This window comes from Nerophis lumbriciformis, linkage group LG34 (genome assembly GCF_033978685.3).
Source record: "Nerophis lumbriciformis linkage group LG34, RoL_Nlum_v2.1, whole genome shotgun sequence".
Classification (NCBI taxonomy): domain Eukaryota; kingdom Metazoa; phylum Chordata; class Actinopteri; order Syngnathiformes; family Syngnathidae; genus Nerophis; species Nerophis lumbriciformis.
In genome coordinates, this window is record NC_084581.2 from 1,740,001 (window position 1) to 1,760,618 (window position 20,618).

Consider the following 20,618-nt stretch of genomic DNA (forward strand, 5'->3'; position numbering starts at 1 on the left):
ACAGCATTATTCATATGACCCAATCCAAACAACCTTACCTAGTCATGGCGCAGGGAAAAAAAAAAATTAAACCGGCACAAAAAGTCAACAAACCTTACTGCTCACTGAAACCCACTGTCAGTAACTACAGTTGGTCGCTACATCTGTAAGTGCAAGTTAAAACTCTCCTATGTAAGGCGAAAACCGTTTATCAACAACACCCAAAAACGCCGTCAGCTTCGCTGGGCCTGAGCTCATCTAAGATGGACTGATACAAAGTGGAAAAGTGTTCTGTGGTCTGACGAGTCCACATTTCAAATTGTTTTTGGAAACTGTGGACGTTGTGTCCTCCGGACCAAAGAGGATAAGAACCATCCGGATTGTTATAGGCAAAAAGTTGAAAAGCCAGCATCCGTGATAGTATGGGGTTGTATTAGTGCCCAAGAAATGGGTAACTTACACATCTGTGAAGGCACCATTAATGCTGAAAGGTACATACAGGTTTTGGAGCAACATATGTTGCCATCCAAGCAGCGTTACCATGGACGCCCCTGCTTATTTCAGCAAGACAATGCCAAGCCACGTGCTACATCAACGTGACTTCATAGTAAAAGAGTGCGGGTACTAGACTGGCCTGCCTGTAGTCCGGACCTATCTCCCATTGAAAATGTGTGGCGCATTATGAAGCCTAAAATATCACAACGGAGACCCCCGGACTGTGGAACAACTTAAGCTGTACATCAAGCAAGGATGGGAAAGAATTCCACCTGAGAAGCTTAAAAAATGTGTCTCCTCAGTTCCCAAACGTTTACAGAGTGTTGTTAAAAGAAAAGGTGATGTAAAACAGTGGTGAACATGCCCTTTCCCAACTACTTTGGTACGTGTTGCAGCCATGAAATTCTTAGTTAATTATTATCTTGTCTTTGTATTGCATTCAATTGAATATGGGTTGAAAAGGATTTGCAAATCATTGTATTCCGTTTATATTTACATCTAACACAATTTCCCAACTCATATGGAAACGGGGTTTGTAATATGTGCACCTATATATGTATAGGCTGTATATATATATATATATACTGTACACATATATATATATATATATATATATATATATATATATATATATATATATATATATATATATATATATATATATGTATGTATATCTACCCTTAAACTAGAGCTTTATCTTTAGCAAGCTATCATAATGGGCAAAATAAAATGTATACTGCATAGACAGTATGTTTTTAACCAGTTTGTTGCTGTGCTGCAGCCCGTTTAGGCAGTCTATGTAGTAGAGTCGAAATGGAAACTCTATGTTTTTTTTGTGTTAAACATGCAGAAAACATTGTACTGTTAGGAGTACTTCCTGGTTTTATTTATCCCGCACCCTGTTTAGACAGCAAACCTTTTTGTAATAGAGTTGAAAGAGTCACATCATTGTTTTGTTTGTGTGTTGAGAATGTTTTAAACACTTCTTTTTTTTAATTTCCCCTGTAGCCCACTTAGGCAGCAAACTTTTTTGTTGTAAAGTTGAAATAGTCACACAACTGTTTTGTTTTTTTGTGTTGAAAATGTTTAAAGTGCTTCTTTGTTGAATTTCTCCTGCAATCCATTTAGGCAGCAGAACATTCGGGCCTGAGTCAGTCGTGCCCTTGTTAGCTAACACGCTGATTTACTTCTACAGCTTGAATTTTTCCTGCATCCCGTTTAATTAGCAGACTAGTCGGGCCTGAATGAGTCACATTTTCGTATGTTTATTTCTGCAGGTTATATTTATCCCGCAATCCGTCAAGTCAACAAACTTGTTGGGCCTGAATGAGTCGTCTCCTATTTAGTTAACTTGATTGGTCTCCGCACGTTTATATTATCCTGCAGCCTGTTTAGGCAGCAACATATTCAGGCTTGAATCAGCACCTTCCTTAGCTGACCTGATTTGTTCCTGTCGGTTCTTCAGAACTTTGCCTAGCAACTGTTTGTAGTTATGTTGTCACACAAGCCCACAAAAAAACAAAATGTATAAAAACACAACAATTTCACATTGCAAATTTGGCCGCAGGTTGTGCGATGCCAATTAGATTTGGCTGTTCAAGCGCTAATGATCAAAGAGGCGGCCCCTATTGAAGCCCAAGTGTCGTCGGCTGATAAGCTGACGCCGCCCCCGGGAGCGCCAACCCCCCCCCCACCCCCCCTTTCCTTTTTTTATTGACAATCTTCCGGTTTATCTCTAATGAACGCTTGCCTCCATTATTCCAGGACTCTTGGCTTTATCTCTTTATGTCTTGAGACGGATGGAATCATCACACTGCAGCAACATGAAGCAGAGAGTCGGGAAAAGACGACAGACTTGAATACGCTCCCATCAGCTTCTTGTCTACGCTCCGCTTAGACGAGGAAAGGTAACAAGAAAAAGTTAAGACTGCGAAGATTCAACTTCAATAAATTGGTTGACAGAAGAAGAAGAAGAAGTAAAGCAATACAATGGAGTGTGATAGTCTGAGCAGAGAATAATGAAGATGATGATGAAGGTGTGCAGAGGTGAGCTCAAACAGACAAAAAAAGATGGAAAAGAAAACTTTGGGAAAGTTATCAGGGCAAAATGTGACTTTAGTTTGCTGGAACAGTGCTGATTCCTGACAACATGCTGGATTACAAGAGGCTGGCATGGATTGAAATGATCTGGAAATCTAACAGACTAATTTTCAACAATGAAGACAAACTCCGATTCCCAGAACAACTCACTTTGTTTTTGTCTTTTTGTAGCTAGATAAATAAAGAGTCTATTTTGCAAAACTTTTCTTCAGCACTCTTTTTCATATTTACTCAATCAGTACCAGAGTAAGGACTTACTGCAGCAGAGGTCTTTATCTATGGAAGTATTTCTAGTAATATCATTATGTCTAGATATATTTTAATTAATCAGGTTATTTTATTCTTGGCATTTAATCGATCGCAACTGTTCAGGTTTTCTTACAATTACAAATATTACTAAATACATACAATGAAGACAAGATGTATAAAATGTTTAAAATGATTTCACTACCATAACAATTACACATGATATTAATAATTTGTAATACAACAAGTATTGTTAAAATATGATGTATACCATCCTTTACTTTGAACTAAACTAGAGATGTCATGATTTGCGATACTCTATTTTTTTTTTACAGCTGTTTTCATTTTTACTTTACTCTGCGTGCATTGCTATTATCATGATTGTGCTGTACACTGCATGCAGTGTTGCTGCTACTGGAACTTTCATTTCCCTGAGGGCACACATCTAATATAATATACTACAACATACTAGAGTTGTCCCCATACCAATACTTTGGTACCGGTACCGAAATGTGCAACTATACTTTGCGATACATTTCTAAATAAAGAAGAATATACATTAAACATACGTTTCTTATTGCACTAAAAGAACAGTTTTAGAAGATTGGAATTCAAATTAAAAGGCATTAAACAAAGTGAGCTTTTCTTATTGCACTCAAAGAACAATTTACAATTTTGTATATTACATATAGCCTGCCATAATCTAGGATTGGGTTAGAATAGAATAAAAAGCTTTATTGACTTATGATTTATGGTTGCCAATTTTGAGCTGTCCTTTAAGACAAATACAACTATTAGTAAATACTAAAAACAATACTATGGATAGAAGTACACAGATAAGACATGTAGCAGGTAAAACACACGTTGTTAAAGATAAAACACAAATTGATTAGTTGGTATCTGTTACGAAATCCAGTCAAGTCACTAGCATTAGTTTACGCTACGTGGGCGGTTTGGATTCCGCTAATAATTGGCAACAAACCAGCTAGCTGTGTGCGTGTCTACCTATCTATCGCAGAGCAGGGGATCTGTTAACTACATTCTTAACTGTTGCTTTTTAAAGTCCTTGTACAGGTCTGAAAAAAGGTTATCAGTTTGAACATCAAATATGTTGTCTTTGTAGCATATTCAACTGAATATGGGTTGAAAATGATTTGCAAATCATTGTATTCCGTTTATATCTACATCTAACACAATTTCCCAACTCATTTGGAAACAGGGTTTGTAACACTAATGGCCACCTTTGGCGAGACGTGTTTTAAAGCAGAAGTTGCAGCGCAGTGCTTCCGTGTTTAAAGCATCACCTTTATCGGTAGTTTTAAAGCCCAAATACTTCCATTTTGCTCGTCACGCACCCTCTTTATTAACCTCCTGTAGGATGTGATTTTTTTCGCTATTGTTCCTCTCCACTCTGATTGTGCTTGTATGCGCTTTGTGTGTGTGTGCTGACACATTTTGCATGCGCCTCTGATCAGCAACCTCACCGCCGCACAGCAGCATGCAGATGAAAGAAAGTGCCGGTATTTTTCAATGGCAGTATAGTACCGTTTTTAAATCATTAGTACCACGGGACTTTGTTAGTAACAGTATACCGTACAACCCTACAACATACTCTAATCTAATCTAATGTTACATGAATGACGCAGTAAGCAGAATGATGCGGACACAGTTGCAACTGGATACTTTCGAATGCACTTCTGCCTTGGAGACTTAGTATGTGTAAGTACCGTATTTTTCGGAGTATAAGTCACACCAGAGTATAAGTCGCACCTGCCGAAAATACATAATAAAGAAGGAAAAAAACATATGTAAATCACACTGGAGCCCGGCCAAACTATGAAAAAAAACTGCGACTTATAGTCCGAAAAATACGGTAATATAAAACTTTAATTATTTGATACTAGTTTGTTTTGACAAATGTGTTGTTTTAGACTAAAATAATGTTCTTTTTTTTTTTTTTTTTTTTTTTTTTTTTTTTTTTTTTTTTTTTTTATGTCCTGTCCAGCTTCTCAGGCAAATCATATAGTTGATGTAGATGCCCATGTCGGCTGTTCAGATTTACTTTACAAAAGAGAAGTGTAGGATACTTCTCTTGTTGCCTTATTTGTATTTGACTTTATTAAATGTATTTATATTATCATTTGGTGCAGCCGGGCCGGAGCAGGAGGGGATAGAAAGAGAAAAAAAAGAAGACAGAGGGGGAAATTGTGGGGACAAGAGGGGGATTAGACAGAGAGACAAAAACAACAACAGCAAACAACAACAACAACAACAACAATAGAGCAACATCAGCAAATATGACATGTACAAATATGATGGTAAAAGTAATAGCAAATAAGCAGTTAGCGAAAAATAAAAAATAATACAGAAATGACAATGAGCATTATTACACTACAAATGGATCAATACAAATACCAATAGAAATAGCGCTATTGATAATGAACAATACCAATAATTTACCTTTATTATCAACAATACAGTTGTTTAAATGCAACAATACATATACGTAATGATAACTTGAGATACGAAAGAATGCAGAAAAATGGAGGGGGAGAAAGAGAAGCAACCTACATTAACCTTGTAGATTGTTATAGTCACAATAGGTTAAGCTTTGTCAGTGTGCCATGTGTTACACCCAGTTTACCCTAGGGCAACAACGTTAATATATGTTTGATGAAACGTGATTATGTGCATGAGTGTAAGTATGCATATGTACTTGTATATGTACAGAATGTGTATATGTGTTTGTACAATGAATGTATATGTACAGAATGTGTATATGTGTTTGTACAGTGAATGTATATGTACAGTATGTGTATGTGTATGTTTGTATATTGAATGTGCGTGTGGATGTACGAACATTAGGTAGGTAAATATGTACTGTATTTGTGTATGTATGTGGGAGCGTAGGTACCTATGTATGTATGTGAGCATATGTGAATTTGCATGTACAATACATTCGACTCCCAGAGTGCGTGGGAGCCAGAGCACGGCCCCATCACCCCCGAGAGCCCAACCCACAAACAGGAGGCGTGGTGCCCAGGGAACCAGGGACCACCGCCCCCACGCAGCCAAGCCGGCCAGCGACAGGAACCCCAGAGCCCGACCCACCGTACCGCCCACAAGGGCCAGCAGCAGGCCGCAGACAGACGCACCCGGCAGAGGACAGGGCACGAGAAAAGCAGGGGACAGCCAGACCCCAAGCCAGCGAGAGACCACACCCCACACGGGCAGAAAGGCGAGACGCCCCGCCCGAGGGACCCAGAGACTCCCCGCAACCGGACGGGAAGACCGCCCCCGCCCCACCGGCAACCGGGCCCCCACGAGCCCACCCCCCACCCCCGGAGAGCGCGGCGAGGCCAGCCCCCGGCCACCCCACCCAAACCGGCCGCCGCAGGACCACCCAGGCACAGGGCCACGGGAACCACCCACCCCACCCGCAGGGACCCCAACGATGGAGATGGAACAACCAGCAACCGCCCCGCCGAGCCCCCCCCCTGAGGGAGGGGGAAAAAAAAAAAAAAAAAAAAAAAAAAAAAAAAAAAAAAAAAAAAAAATAATAATAATATTAATAAAATATATTTAAAAAATAAATAAATAAATAAATAAATAAATTAATTAATTAAAAAAAAAAAAAAGAATTAAAAGAAGATCACAGACATGCTGACAAACAAGGTCACTACCCCAGCAACTGGCCGACTCGCAGCACCTCGGAATACCTTGCAGCACCAAGCTACCACAATAGACGCAGGGACTAGGCCCAACAGGCCCCAACCAAGACGGGCACCCGGAAGGGATGGACAGCGGGACCCAGGAGCTCCAGACACGCAGTTCGGATGCAGTAGCCTGAGGCGTCGACCCCCGTCTGACAGGCAGGCCCAGAGCGTACCCCCAGAAATATACATACATACATACATACATACATACACACATACACATACACATACACACATACACGTATACATACCCACACATACACATATATACATATACATACACATATGTACACATACACATATATAAACATACATACATACACACACATATACATACATATACACAGTTCGTCAGCCATCACGCGCGCGCGCTGCCACCAGTCACAACATCAGCCACACCCCTGCACCAGACCCAGCAGCCACGGGCGCCCACACCACAAACAAACGGCAGCAGAAACAGCAGCCGCAATAACCCCAGACAGCCAGCACCAGCCAATCAAATCAAAGCGATCAAAGAAAAACTGCAACCAGCAACCACACGCCACCAGGGCCACGGAGACCAGCCGGCGCCAGCCCGCCGGTCAGCCCGAACGCCAACACGCAAACAAGAGACACCAACAACCCCCCCAACCAAAAGGCCCCCCACCCCAACCCAAACCCGCACAAACACACCACCGCCCAAACAACCGGGACACAGCATCCAGACCAGACACGGGGGCTGCGCCGCCACCACACCAAGTCACCAACAGAGACCCCACAGCGCAAGGTCGGGCCACACGGGCACGGACCCCATCCAACAGGAAGTGAGACCCGCGCGACGCCACACACAAATAAATAATAAGATTAAAAAAAAAAAATGAAATAAAATAAAATAAAAAAATAAAATAAAAAATAAAATTTAAAAAAATAAAATAAAATAAAAATGAGTAATAATAAAAATAAAAATAATAAATACATTAAAAATAAAAAATATATATATAACAATAATAAATGAATAAAAGCCTGGCAGGCCACCAGACCGCAGTCCCCGCCGGCCGACGAGGCAATGAGGGGTGCGCCGAACCCCAAACCCCCCATGCATGTGTACAAGGCCCCCAGAGTGTCTACTGTGTAGTTAAAATTAGGAGGTCAGCCGTTACAGCCGACCTCCAGTCCCTATTGATGTGTGTACTGTAGCGTGAGTGAGATATGTATGCTTGTGGGAACTAATAATGCGATTAAAATTGGGGGACATCAAGGTCATGGTGGGTCCCAACCAAACCAAGCCCCCCAAATCCTAAGTGTCTAATATGCAGCTAAGATTGAGGGATGGACGAGCAGGGGACAAGAAAGGAGGACTGGAGCCCCATTGGAGGCATCCTCAACCCCCCGCCATGCCTCCCCGCAGGACAATCCCCAAAGTCCTATATATGTGTGACTGTGTGCGCTATAAGTAGGAGGAGTAGAGGGCCCGGACATCCCCCCAGTCCACGCGGCCGACAACCAGGAACTACGGCCAGGAGGCCGCCACCCCCCGCCACAGCCCGTGACCCACACCAGACCACTTTAACGTGACGCCACGCGAGCCCCTCCCCCCGCCAAACAAAGCCAGCCCCCGCCCGCCCCAACCCAACCCTGCAGAGCCCATACCGGCAACCAAACGCAGAGAAACCGCACAGCCCCCACGCCCAATGCAAACACCGCATCCCGGCCATCCACACAGCAACGTGCCCATACGAGTCCCGGCCAGGGGAAGGAGCCCCCCAACGGGGGAAGAAGCCAATGCATCCCGTCCGCCTGCCAGCCCCCAAACCAGTCGGCAAGCCAACGCCAGCCATCCCCACAACCCCACAAGCGCACAGACACCAGCCACAGTCCCCCAACCACTCCAACCCAACACAGCGATGCCAACCGCTGGTATCACCGCAGCAACCATCACCACCACCGCCCGTCCGCAGCGTAAACACCCGCGGCCGCCGAAACCAAAACAAAAAAGCGACCGACCCCGTAAACCACAACAACGCACACCCCCGGCTACCACCGAGGCCACCAACCCACCTACCCCAACTCATCCACAGCCAGGCCAATTGAGCCACCGGACATCCACACCCATGCACACACCTACACATTCATATACACATACATACACACATACATATATGCATATACATATACATACACATACACACATTTCCACACGCATGCATATACATATAAACATACACATCCACACATATATACATATATAAGAAAAAAAAAAGAAAAAAAAAAAAAAAGAAAAAGAAAATAAAAATAAACCCTTTAAATAAAATAAAATAAATAAAAATAAACAAGAGGCCTGGTCGCCAACAGTGCCCAACGCCACCAAACCCCGCAGCCCCTCCCGCACATCCAGGCCCCCCCCGCCCACCACCCACCAGGCATCCCATCCGGCAAAAAGCCATAAGGGCCCAGCCCTGCGCCCACAGCCGGCATGCCACGGCACCTCAGCAGACCCGGCGCCGCGATCAGCAATACACACCGGGGCAGCGACACATACATATGTACCTACATACATACACACAGATTTCACCATACATATATACAAACGTACACACACCCACATACACGCGTACCCATATATAATTTAACAGAATAAGTTAAATATATTAAATAGATTAAAAAAAATAAAATAAAAAAAATAAATAAATAAATAAATAATAATAATAATAATAATAATAATAGTATATATATATATATACATATATATATATATACATACACACATACATATATACATATACACATACATACATACATATACACATACATACATACATACATACATACATTCATACATATATACATACATACATATACATACATACATACACATACATACATATATATATATATATATATATATATATATATACATACACATAAAATAAATTAAAATAAATAAATAAAATTAATAAAAAAATAAGGGCAGAGTAAAACACAGGAGGGGGACTCCCGCAGGGCAGTCGGGCAGCACCGCCGGGGCCCCAACAAGGGAGGCAAGCAGTCCCCCCAACCCGGCACCAGGCAGGCCCGCACAGCCGCAGCGCAGGGCGACCCCGGGCAGACCCCGCCCCGCGCCCCAGGGGAAGGAGGAAGCCCACGGACAACCGGAGCCAGCGGGGCACGAGCCGACCCCCGCCCGACAGCGGCAAGACCCCAGCCCCACGGGCGCAACCCCCCGCCCAACCACCCACGGGAGGGACAGCCCCCCCAACCAACCCAAGGCGGCCGCCCACAGCCCCACCCGCACCCCAACACCCGCCTAGGCACCTCCACCCACCCCCAGCCACCAGACCACCCACGGATCGGCCCGCCAGGCCGGAACCAGGAAACACACCCCAGGCCCCCCGACCCCGCGGCACACGGCCCCCCCGGCACCCAGGACCCCCCACCCACGGAGCAAGACCCCCGGGACAGAGCCCCAGCCCCGGCCCCCAAGGGAGTCAGGTCAGAAAATTAATTAGCGGTGCCCAAAGAGATCGGAATTCTGTCAGTTGTTGGTTTGATTCAGCAGACATTCTTTCCATAACTACATAATCTAATAAAATGTTTTTGTAAAGGTTTATACATAAATTATTTTTTGATTTCCAATTTATGAGAATAGTTTTCTTGGCGATGCCTAACGCATTTATAAGGAGGTATGTTTTGTTTATATCAAGATCAGTTGCGGAGAGATCACCCAACAGGCAGAGTGCGGGGGAGATGGGAATAGGAATCTCTAACGCTAATGATAGGTTCTCGCACACTCCAAGCCAAAAGTTACTCACGGGAGCACAGGACCACATTGAATGCAAGTAATTATCTATCTTATTATCTGAGCAGTGTACACAGATGTTAGAGTCAGCTAAACCCATTTTATACATTCTTAGACCGGTGTAATGTATTCTGTAAAGTATTTTGAGCTGAATCAGTCGTACATTTGGATTCTTAATCAAACGAGTAGTATTGAGGCATATTTGTTTCCAGAATTCTGGGTCACAGCTTGTTGATACGTCTGAGTGCCATTTAGAAGTTGGAATACTTATTGTGTTATCTATTTTTGATAAAAGAGCATATAATTTGGATAAAGCTTTGGGGGCAGATGTTTTGAAGAATTTAACGGTCGTAGGATTAGTTTCCCATGTTGTTTTGTTGAATCTTGCGCTGATTACAGATTTGATTTGTATATATTCTAGAAATTTATTAGGATTGATTGCATATTGTGTTATTAAACTTTTAAAAGAGATAAAACTGTTTGCATTGATGATATCCCCAAGGCATCCGACTCCCTTATCATACCATGTTGGAAAGTTCAATGGCTTCTTGTTTAAAAGAAAATCAGGATTATTCCAAATAGGCGTAAATTTGCATGGAGTGAGCGGGGACCCAGTTATTTTCAAAAACTCCCACCAAGCTGTTAAGGTAGTGCGTATATTAATACTTTTAAAGCAGTTGTGTTTTCGGAGAATTTGGCTAATAAAGGGCAAGTTAGAAATTGGGATCTCCTGGCTAAGTGATTGTTCAATCTCTAACCATAAACTATCTAATAAAGTGGGATTGATCCATTTTAATATATATTGTAGTTTATTTGCAAGGAAATAATAGGAAAAGTTTGGGAGTTCTAGACCCCCATGTTCTTTGGGTTTTTGTAAAGTTTTAAGGCTGATTCGTGCTGGTTTACTCTTCCAAAGAAACTGATTGATGTGTGAGTCTAGTGACTTAAACCAGATTTGAGAAGGTTTGGTTGGAATCATTGAAAATAGATAATTAACCCTAGGCAAGACCATCATTTTCACGGTAGAAACCCTTCCCATAAGTGAGATTGGCAGTGTTTTCCAACGCGCCAGATCATCCTCAATCGATTTTAAGATTGGGGAGTAATTCAAGCGATTCAGATCTGACAATGTGGAGGAAATATTGATTCCCAGGTATTTAATGTTCCCTTTATGCAGTGGAATCGATGAGGTGCTCTGAAAGTCAAAATTAATTGGTACCACGGGACTTTGTTAGTAACAGTATACCGTACAACCCTACAACATACTCTAATCTAATCTAATGTTACATGAATGACGCAGTAAGCAGAATGATGCGGACACAGTTGCAACTGGATACTTTCGAATGCACTTCTGCCTTGGAGACTTAGTATGTGTAAGTACCGTATTTTTCGGAGTATAAGTCACACCAGAGTATAAGTCGCACCTGCCGAAAATACATAATAAAGAAGGAAAAAAACATATGTAAATCACACTGGAGCCCGGCCAAACTATGAAAAAAAACTGCGACTTATAGTCCGAAAAATACGGTAATATAAAACTTTAATTATTTGATACTAGTTTGTTTTGACAAATGTGTTGTTTTAGACTAAAATAATGTTCAATTAAGGACACTTATTACATATGCCTAGTAGCTTGTGTGCTGTTGTGTGCTTAGCTGTTGTGTAGCTGCTTGACTATTTGACTAAAATACAAGAAAAGACCAACCTTGTGTGCTTAGTGGTGAACATTTAGATGTTAACTGGCTGTCCAGCTATGCACAAGTAAACACGCTAAAAGACTGCTTGTACCGGGCATGATATCACACATTTTACATGCTAGCGCATATTTGTACACTATTTACTTGTATTTTTGCTGATATTGGACCCATATTAGAATTGGACCAGGACACGTTTAGTAAAACAAGAACACAGTGGATGAAAAGGAAAAAGGTGACAGACGCAAAATATTGTCATTCAATATATGTCAGGTCTATCTGTGAAACTCAGAATAATTTTTTACCAACACCACATCCCAGTGCTCTTCAAACCAGGCAACACCCTGAGACAGAGACTGATGCATCCTACAGACCGAACACCTCACACTCACAAAAACAATCTGGTGTGTGCTATCCAGTGTAATGATGAATGCACTGATTCATATATTGAAGAAACAAAACAACCACTAAGCCGACACATGGCACAGCATAGACGGCCAAACTCTTCAGACCAAGACTCAGCTGTCTACCTGCACCTCAAAAATGTACAGCTTCTGGACAGGGAGGACGGCTGGCACGAAAGAGGAGTAAGGGAAGTCATCTATGTCAAGGTTGAAAAACCATCCCTGAACAGAGGAGGTGGGCTCTGACACCACCTGTCTCCCACATACAACACTGTCCTTTCAACCGTTCCTAAAAGACTCTGTGATTTAGCCTCCAACAAATAACAGGAGTTAGAAACATTCTGGTCACAGATGCTCCTTTGTGCTATTTGTTTACAACTGAATGGAATGCTAACGTGGGTGATTCCAACTATTTTTGGACTGGTAGTAGTCGATCCACAACAATCGTTCTGCCCCACAATACCTCAATGCTAACAAGGGGAAATTACACATCAACGACTGTTGTTGGCATTGACAGATGGATTGCTTGTTTGCATCTCAACAGTTGTTTTTCTCACTACGATAGGGCGAAACTATCCTTGCCCAGGCACACTCCCCTGGTTTTGGAGTATAAATATTTGGAGTTTTGGCACCAGCCGCTCGACTAAATCTCACCAATATAAATCTAAGACTAGATCGAACCAATCTAAGTCATTAACGAATGACTAATGACAGGCAAAACATCTTCTAAGACAAACCAAACAGTCCAGTTGCAATCGATTGAATGCCCTGAGAAAACCTTTGTTTAATTTCTCGATAGCTTTGTGTCTCCTTCCTGTAGTGAGGCCACACTGCCAGATCATGCTTGACTATTTGCATTGACATGTATTTGTCTTATTTGTAACGGCAGTTTTACAGGTGCCATGTCTGCTCCCAAGGTGGGGTTTGTTGCTGTAAACATCTCAACGGAGACATGGGGTGCTGTAAAATGTCTCAGTAAATTAGATCATTACAGACACCAGCTGGAAGAGAAAAAAAACATATATTAATATATTAATGACGGCCACGGCACCAATTCAAATGGAGGGTATGTTGTCAAGATATTGTTCATCTTGATTCTACACTGCAAAAAGTCAGTGTTCAAAAATAATTAAAAAAAAAATTAGGGATATTTCATTTGAACTAAGCAAAATTATCTGCCAATAGAACAAGAAAATTTGGCTTGTCAAGACTTTCCAAAACAAATAAAATTAGCTAACCTCAATGAACCCCAAAATACCTTAAAGTAAGTATATTCTCACACATAACAAGTGCACTTTTCTTGGTAGAAAAAAAGAGAGACCTTTTTGCTCAATATGTTGAAAAATATTCTTAAATTAAGTAAATGCTAGTGCCATTATCTTGACATAATGATATGCGCTCGGCATCACGATTTTTTTTTTCATGCTTGAAGTAAGAAATTATTACTTTAAAAAAGTAGTTTCATATTTGTGAGTGTTAATGACACAGCTTTGCAACAGTTGATATTCTAGTTTCAAGCATGTTTTACTCAATATAATAATAATAGATTGTATTTGTAAAAAGCACTTTACATTGAGTAAACAACCTCAAAGTGCTACAGTGTATTAAAAAATAAAAAAATAAAAAGATAATTAAAAACAAATAAAAATAAAAACTACAACAGCCAAATAGCTAAAATGAGTATGCATATATCTAAAGAAAGGCTTTTCTAAAAAAGAAGGTTTTTTAAGCCTTTTTTAAAAGCATCCACAGTCTGTGGTGCCCTCAGGTGGTCAGGGAGAGCGTTCCACAGACTGGGAGCGGCGGAGCACAAAGCCCGGTCTCCCATAGTTCGTAGCTTTGTCCTCAGAGGTTGGAGGAGGTTAGCCTGTCCGGAGCGGAGGTGTCGTGTGGAGGATTTGGGGGTGAGTAGTTCTTTGAGTTAGAGGGGGGCATTTCCATGAAGGCACTGGTGGGTTAGTAAGGAGACTTTAAATTCAACCCTGAGTGAAACAGGAAGCCAGTGAAGGGATTTGAGAGTTGGTGTGATATGGTCTTATTTCCGCACTCTCATTAGGATCCTAGCAGCACTATTCTGTATGTATTGTAGCTTCTGGATGTTTTTGCTGGGGATCCCGACAAGAATGCGTTGCAGTAGTCTAGACTGGAGGAGACAAAGGCGTGGACGAGCCTCTCGGCATCAGAGAGAGTCAGTGAGGGGCGGAGTTTAGTAACGTTCCTGAGGTGGTAGAAGGAGGTCTTGCACAGTTTTATTTGAGCCTCAATGGTCAAGTGAGGGTCCATTCTAACACCCAGATTAGTGACTGAGGATGAGAGGTGAATGTTGTGGCCGGAGAAGGTGATGCTGGTGATGGTGTATGACTGAGTCTGATGTGGGGTGCTGACTAGAATGGCTTCGGTTTTGGAGCTGTTTAGTTGAAGAAAATTGTGTTTCATCCACACCTTTATCTCATCCAGGCAGTTGGTAAGTGTGGATGATATAGGTCATAACATCTCAGCAACAAGCTGGAATATCTTACTGAGATCATTTAGGACCAAAACACTTAAAACAAGTAAAACACTCTAACATAAAATCTGCTTAGTGAGAAGAATTATCTTATCAGACAGAAAATAAGCAAATATCACCCTTATTTGAGATATTTAATCTTACTTTGATTTCAGTTTTTGCGGTGTAGTAAGATATATGCACACTTGCTTGTTGCCCTGCTTTCAGTGAAAATTTTTGGCTATGCAAGGCGAGCATTCAGATAAATGAAGACATTCTATGCATCTTTAATGCAAATTTCTCAGTGAGTGTGTGTGTGTGCGTGTGTGTGCATATATGTGCGTGTAAGTGTGTGTGTGTGCATAAGGCGAGTGGCGACACATGAGGTCAAGAAACAAGGAAGCGCAGTGTGCCTGGTGGAAACAAAACACCCATTAAGAATGCGTGAAGAGCAAGGCCACACACACACACACACACACACACACACACACACACACACACACACACACACACACACACACACACACACACACACACACACACACACACACACACGTACACGCAGAGTGTCTCAGTGCATGTTAGGGGTATTTTTGCACCTTTTATTAGTCTTTACAACAGGCCTGCAGATAAACATTGCTACCGGTAATTGAATCTCTGCTTTATGAATTCAGCATCCAGGAGGTGTAAGAAGGTGCATGCATTTGTAATACAATAATTTGCATTTTTGCTTTAAACACTTAATCACTGACAAATATTTGCATTTTTTTACTTTTCAGCATGTGGAAAATGCAGCATATGCTGTTACATCACGGCCATGGGAAATGTATTAGAAATAAGAATGTTGTTGTTTTTTTATCTTTCATATCTACAGGGCGGGAAAAAAAGCAAGAAGTGTACCCGAGGGAGGTTAATATCGACCTAACCTCGCCTCAGGAGCCCAACCCACCGCACGGACGGGTCTGTTCTCCTCGTCCATGCCTGGAGGCTCGTGGACTGTGCTGAAGGTACTCTGTCTCCTACCAGCAAAAGTGCGATAATACAAGAGAACGACATCAAATCCAGCGTTATGTGCTCGTATTGTCTGCTGGCTATACGAGTTGTCACCCAGCGAGCCCAAACCGACGCATCATCACGGCGCAGGCGGCTGTAAAGTGCAGAGAAAAGATGAGCTCAATGCCACTGAGACCATAGAAAGTTCACTGATTCATTTTTAATATACTGTGAAACTTTTCACCGATGGGGGCAGATATCTGTTAGAAGAGCGCAGAGAGGCTGTCAGGCTTGGTTGGATGTAATCTGCAGTGTGGACGCACCAGCAGATAAGACAAATACTTCACTGCAGCTCCGTTAGAAAGCATATTTGCTCACTTCAACTTCAGTCAATATGGCGATTGGTGGACGCAGCGCTAAAACAAATGTACTCACATTGAAGCAAAAGTACATAAGGATGGGTTCCAAATCTTTAGGTACGGACTGATTTTCCTGACTGATTCTCAAAAATCAAAAAGTACCAGATTTCGACACCTTTGTCACGTCCAGTTGCAGACTCGGCACTGGCTCAAACACTTGGCGGGCAAACAAGCATATCCGTAGCTACTTAATGCAAACAAAGCAAGCACGCCTGATGAAATTTAAATTTAAAATGCACCATATAGATGCTACCAATTAGCTATAACAATTTTACATGGCGATTTCAACACTTCCAAATGTGTTTATCAAAACTAGATGTGTCCCGAAACAACTTTTTCACTTCCGATAGGATGCCGGTATTTGAGCAGACTCCAATATTAATCTGATACCAGCTACGGTACTATAAGCACAGATCATAATACTTACTTTTATTATTTTGTTGTGTAGAACTTTAGAAAATGTTTGATCAAGTGAAATTACTCAGAGAACATTGCTAGGTATGAAAAACACTAACACTAACCTTATGACAGTCGTATGCTATCTTTATATTTGTCATGTCTGTGTGATCATGTTTTGTTTTAGTCATGTTCGGTTTTGTTTTTGGACTTTTTGTGCACTTTTGTTTGTTTTGTCACCATAGCAAGCATTAGTTTTCACCTGTCACGTCACGCACCTGTTTCACGTTTTGAGTCACGCACCTGTTTTCACTAATCATGTCTGTAGTATTTAAGTTCATTGTTTTCAGCTTGTCTTTCTGGCGACATCCCGCATTTGTTCTCTTCACATTCCTGACACTTGTTTTCATGTCCATCTTTCATGCTGCTACTTTAGTCCAAGCCAGGTAAGTTTTTGATTATTAATGCTATAGTCTTTTGGTTTCATAGTTTGTTCTCCGCCACTGTGCGCGCTTTTCGTTTGTACTTTTTTTTGATAGTAATAAACAATCATGTACTTACATTCCCGTCTCGCCCGAGCCAACTTTCCGTTGCCTTCCGGAAAAGCAAACACCCACGACCAAGTCATGACAATATTGAAGTGGAATGGCAATTAGTTTTTGGTGACACATACTGGCCACAAAAATTAACTAAGTTAAGTTCATGACCAGGGATGAGAATTGATACGATTTTTCCGGTTCTGATTCCACTTTCAATTCTGCTTAATGATTCAGTTCCTTATCGGTTCTCTCGTTGATTATTATTTGGAAAAAAGACAACAAAAAGGTGGATCAACATCAATTTTAGATTAGTTTAGAGGTAACTCGACCTTACAAAGTCTGCATTGAGGTCTTAAGAGGCACAAACGTAGTATTGAAAAAAGATATACTTTTTTGAAAATAAATATTCTTCTTTAGAATTTAACAAAACACAACATGTGGAAATTACACAATGTAGCTGTCATGATCTTGCAGCTCTGCTGCCACCTGTCTTCTTTGTGTTGCAGTGCCTGGTTTTAGGGCTACGGGGCGGAGCCACCTTTGCGCACACCTGATGCCCATTTCCTACCTGAAAATTTAAAGGGGAACATTATCACAATTTCAGAAGGGTTAAAACCATTAAAAATCAGTTCCCAGTGGCTTATTTTATTTTTCGAAGTTTTTTTCAAAATTTTACCCATCACGCAATATCCCTAAAAAAAGCTTAAAGTGCCTGATTTTAACCATCGTTATATACACCCGTCCATTTTCCTGTGACGTCACACAGTGATGCCAATACAAACAAACATGGCGGATAGAACAGCAAGATACGCATGTATTGAAACAGATGGTTGTAGTGTGGAGGCAAGTAGCGAAAACGAAATTGAAGAAGAAACTGAAGCTATTGAGCCATATCGGTGTGAACCGTATGCAAGCGAAACCGACGAAAACGACACGGCAGCAAGCGACACGGGAGAAAGTGAGGACGAATTCGGCGATCGCCTTCTAACCAACGATTGGTATGTGTTTGTTTGGTATTAAAGGAAACTAACAACTATGAACTAGGTTTACAGCATATGAAATACACTTGGCAACAACATGCACTTTGAAAGTGCAGACAGCCCATTTCAGGGCTGTCTGCATTTAATTGTTTTTAAGCTAAATTATTGGTAAACACAGTTTATGTATAATAATTCACGTAAAAACGCGAGTAATGAATAACGTTTTCATCAATTAATATATTCTGTAGACATACCCTGTCCAGTTTTGGAGTTGATGTCAGCATCTGCTTTGAGTGTCGCAGGATATCCACACATTCTTGCCATCCCTGTCGTAGCATAGCTTTCGTCGGTAAAGTGTGCGGAACAAACGACTGACCATTTCGTCGGCTTTCCCCACAGCCTCGTATTTTGAACAAATTTCGTCCAATTTCTTGCCACTTTCGCATCTTTGGGCCACTGGTGCAACTTGAATCCGTCCCTCTCGTGTTGTTACACCCTCCGACAACACACCGACGAAAGTGAGAAAATGGCGGATTGCTTCCCGATGTGACGTCACGTTGTGACGTCATCGCTCCGAGAGCGAAAAATAGAAAGGCGTTTAATTCGCCAAAATTCACCCATTTAGAGTTCGGAAATCGGTTAAAAAAATATATGGTCTTTTTTCTGCAACATCAAGGTATATATTGACGCTTACATAGGTCTGGTGATAATGTTCCCCTTTAAGCTCTCCAGTTCATTCACTCAGCGGTTGATTCCTGATGCTTCACCCTTCCAGTCGTGTTCATCGCCTCTGCTCTGGCTCCACTCAAGCTCCTTGTTCCTGTGGGTCTGCCCTTTAGTGTTTACTTGTTCTTCTCCACACCTTTTGTGTAAGATTTCTGTTTCTCAATACCTTTTGTATGTGTCCTGAGTGGTTTCACTCTTTTTTAAGTGTGCTTTTTGTTATTATTTTTATTCTTTCTTCTCTGCGTTGGGGTCCTATTCCGGCAAAAGTCGATCATGTCAATAACATGTATTAATATGTGATATTAACTCATTACATGGAAAGTGAGATATGTCAAGCCTTCTTTTGATATAATTGAGATGATTATGGCTTACAGTATATGAAAACCTTGAATTGAAAATGTGGGGTTTCAAAAACTGTAATCCATGATCATCAAATTATAATAGAGGCTTGACATTTCTCACTTTACATATAATGAGTTACTATCCCATATTAGTGTCACATTTGAAGTTGACATGCTGACATGAATGGACTTTTACACATTATTGTATTTTTTTTAGTTCCGCCTGTATAATATAATGACTGAGTGAAAATCTACTGGAAGGAAAACATGCAACTTTTCTCTAATTACAATTGAACATTCACAGCATTCAATTGAATCATTTGCACTGTGGCAAATGGTTGAAGGCCTTAGACCAGTGTTTTTCAACCTTTTTTGAGCCAAAGTACATTTTTTCATTGAAAAAGATCACGAGGCACACCACCAACCAAACATGTTAAATAAATGATACTATTAACAATATAGTATTTATTATCAAACTGTCTGAATAGGAATAAAATAAACACAACCATTTATTTCATAATCTGTCATATTTCTTCTTTCAAATTAAAAGTGCACTTAACATGTCCACTTCTAAAATACAGCTGGAACATGGAATGCCACAACAATGTGGTCTTAAACCTAAAGAGGTAGTGTTTTGCAAACTCTAATTCTGTCCAAAAACATTCTGTTAGCAGGAATAAAGAAAATAATTTTTATTCTGACAGAAGCCATAATATTTGGAAACAATTTCACAGTTACAATATGAAGAGTATGAAGAGTTGCATGTACAAAATGTCAATCTCAGTATATTTGACTCACTTAGTGTGAAACTTGTGCCTGTTTGGATGAACATAGAGCTGATATCCTGGCTGGAATTGAAGGCAGACACACACGGAGCTCTTCCTCAACAGCTCACAGTCTCTCTCTGTTTTTAGTTTTTATAGAAGTTAGGCTTGAGAAGCTCATGTCACACAGATACAGTATGTTGTGGAAAATGGGAGCAATGTCAAAATAGCTTTGTTTGCCATAATGGGTAACTCCTTGGCAGCAGTCAACCAAAAACTGTCCAAAGATAGATCAGCAAAACTTAGCTTTAAACCATGATTTTGTCTCAGTTTAGTTAGTTTTTCCTGCTTCTGTAAAGTCATATCCTTTCCAACAACTGCTGAGCTCTACGGGTGCCTAACCCAGTCAAGGCATTCAGTGAAGGCCAGAGAGAATTAAAGTGACATCTTTTCCTCCAGAGTTGTTAAATGTTTACCTATGATTTCACACAGTGCAGCAGTGTCAACATTTTGCCATTTCTTAGTGAGTGGGAACATTTCAAGGTTGACACGTTTCACATGTTGTT

General features: G+C 41.2%; 1 protein-coding gene across 1 annotated transcript in view; it reads left to right on the top strand.

The window, feature by feature from the left end:
* The window catches only part of LOC133576131 (uncharacterized), a 180,018-nt gene that overhangs the window by 119,510 nt on the left and 39,890 nt on the right, over window positions 1–20,618 (top strand). The window contains exon 3 of the mRNA XM_072912202.1: window positions 5,791–6,308. Within this exon, the coding sequence (XP_072768303.1) occupies window positions 5,791–6,308 (518 nt within the window). The remainder of the gene's footprint in view (window positions 1–5,790; window positions 6,309–20,618) is intronic.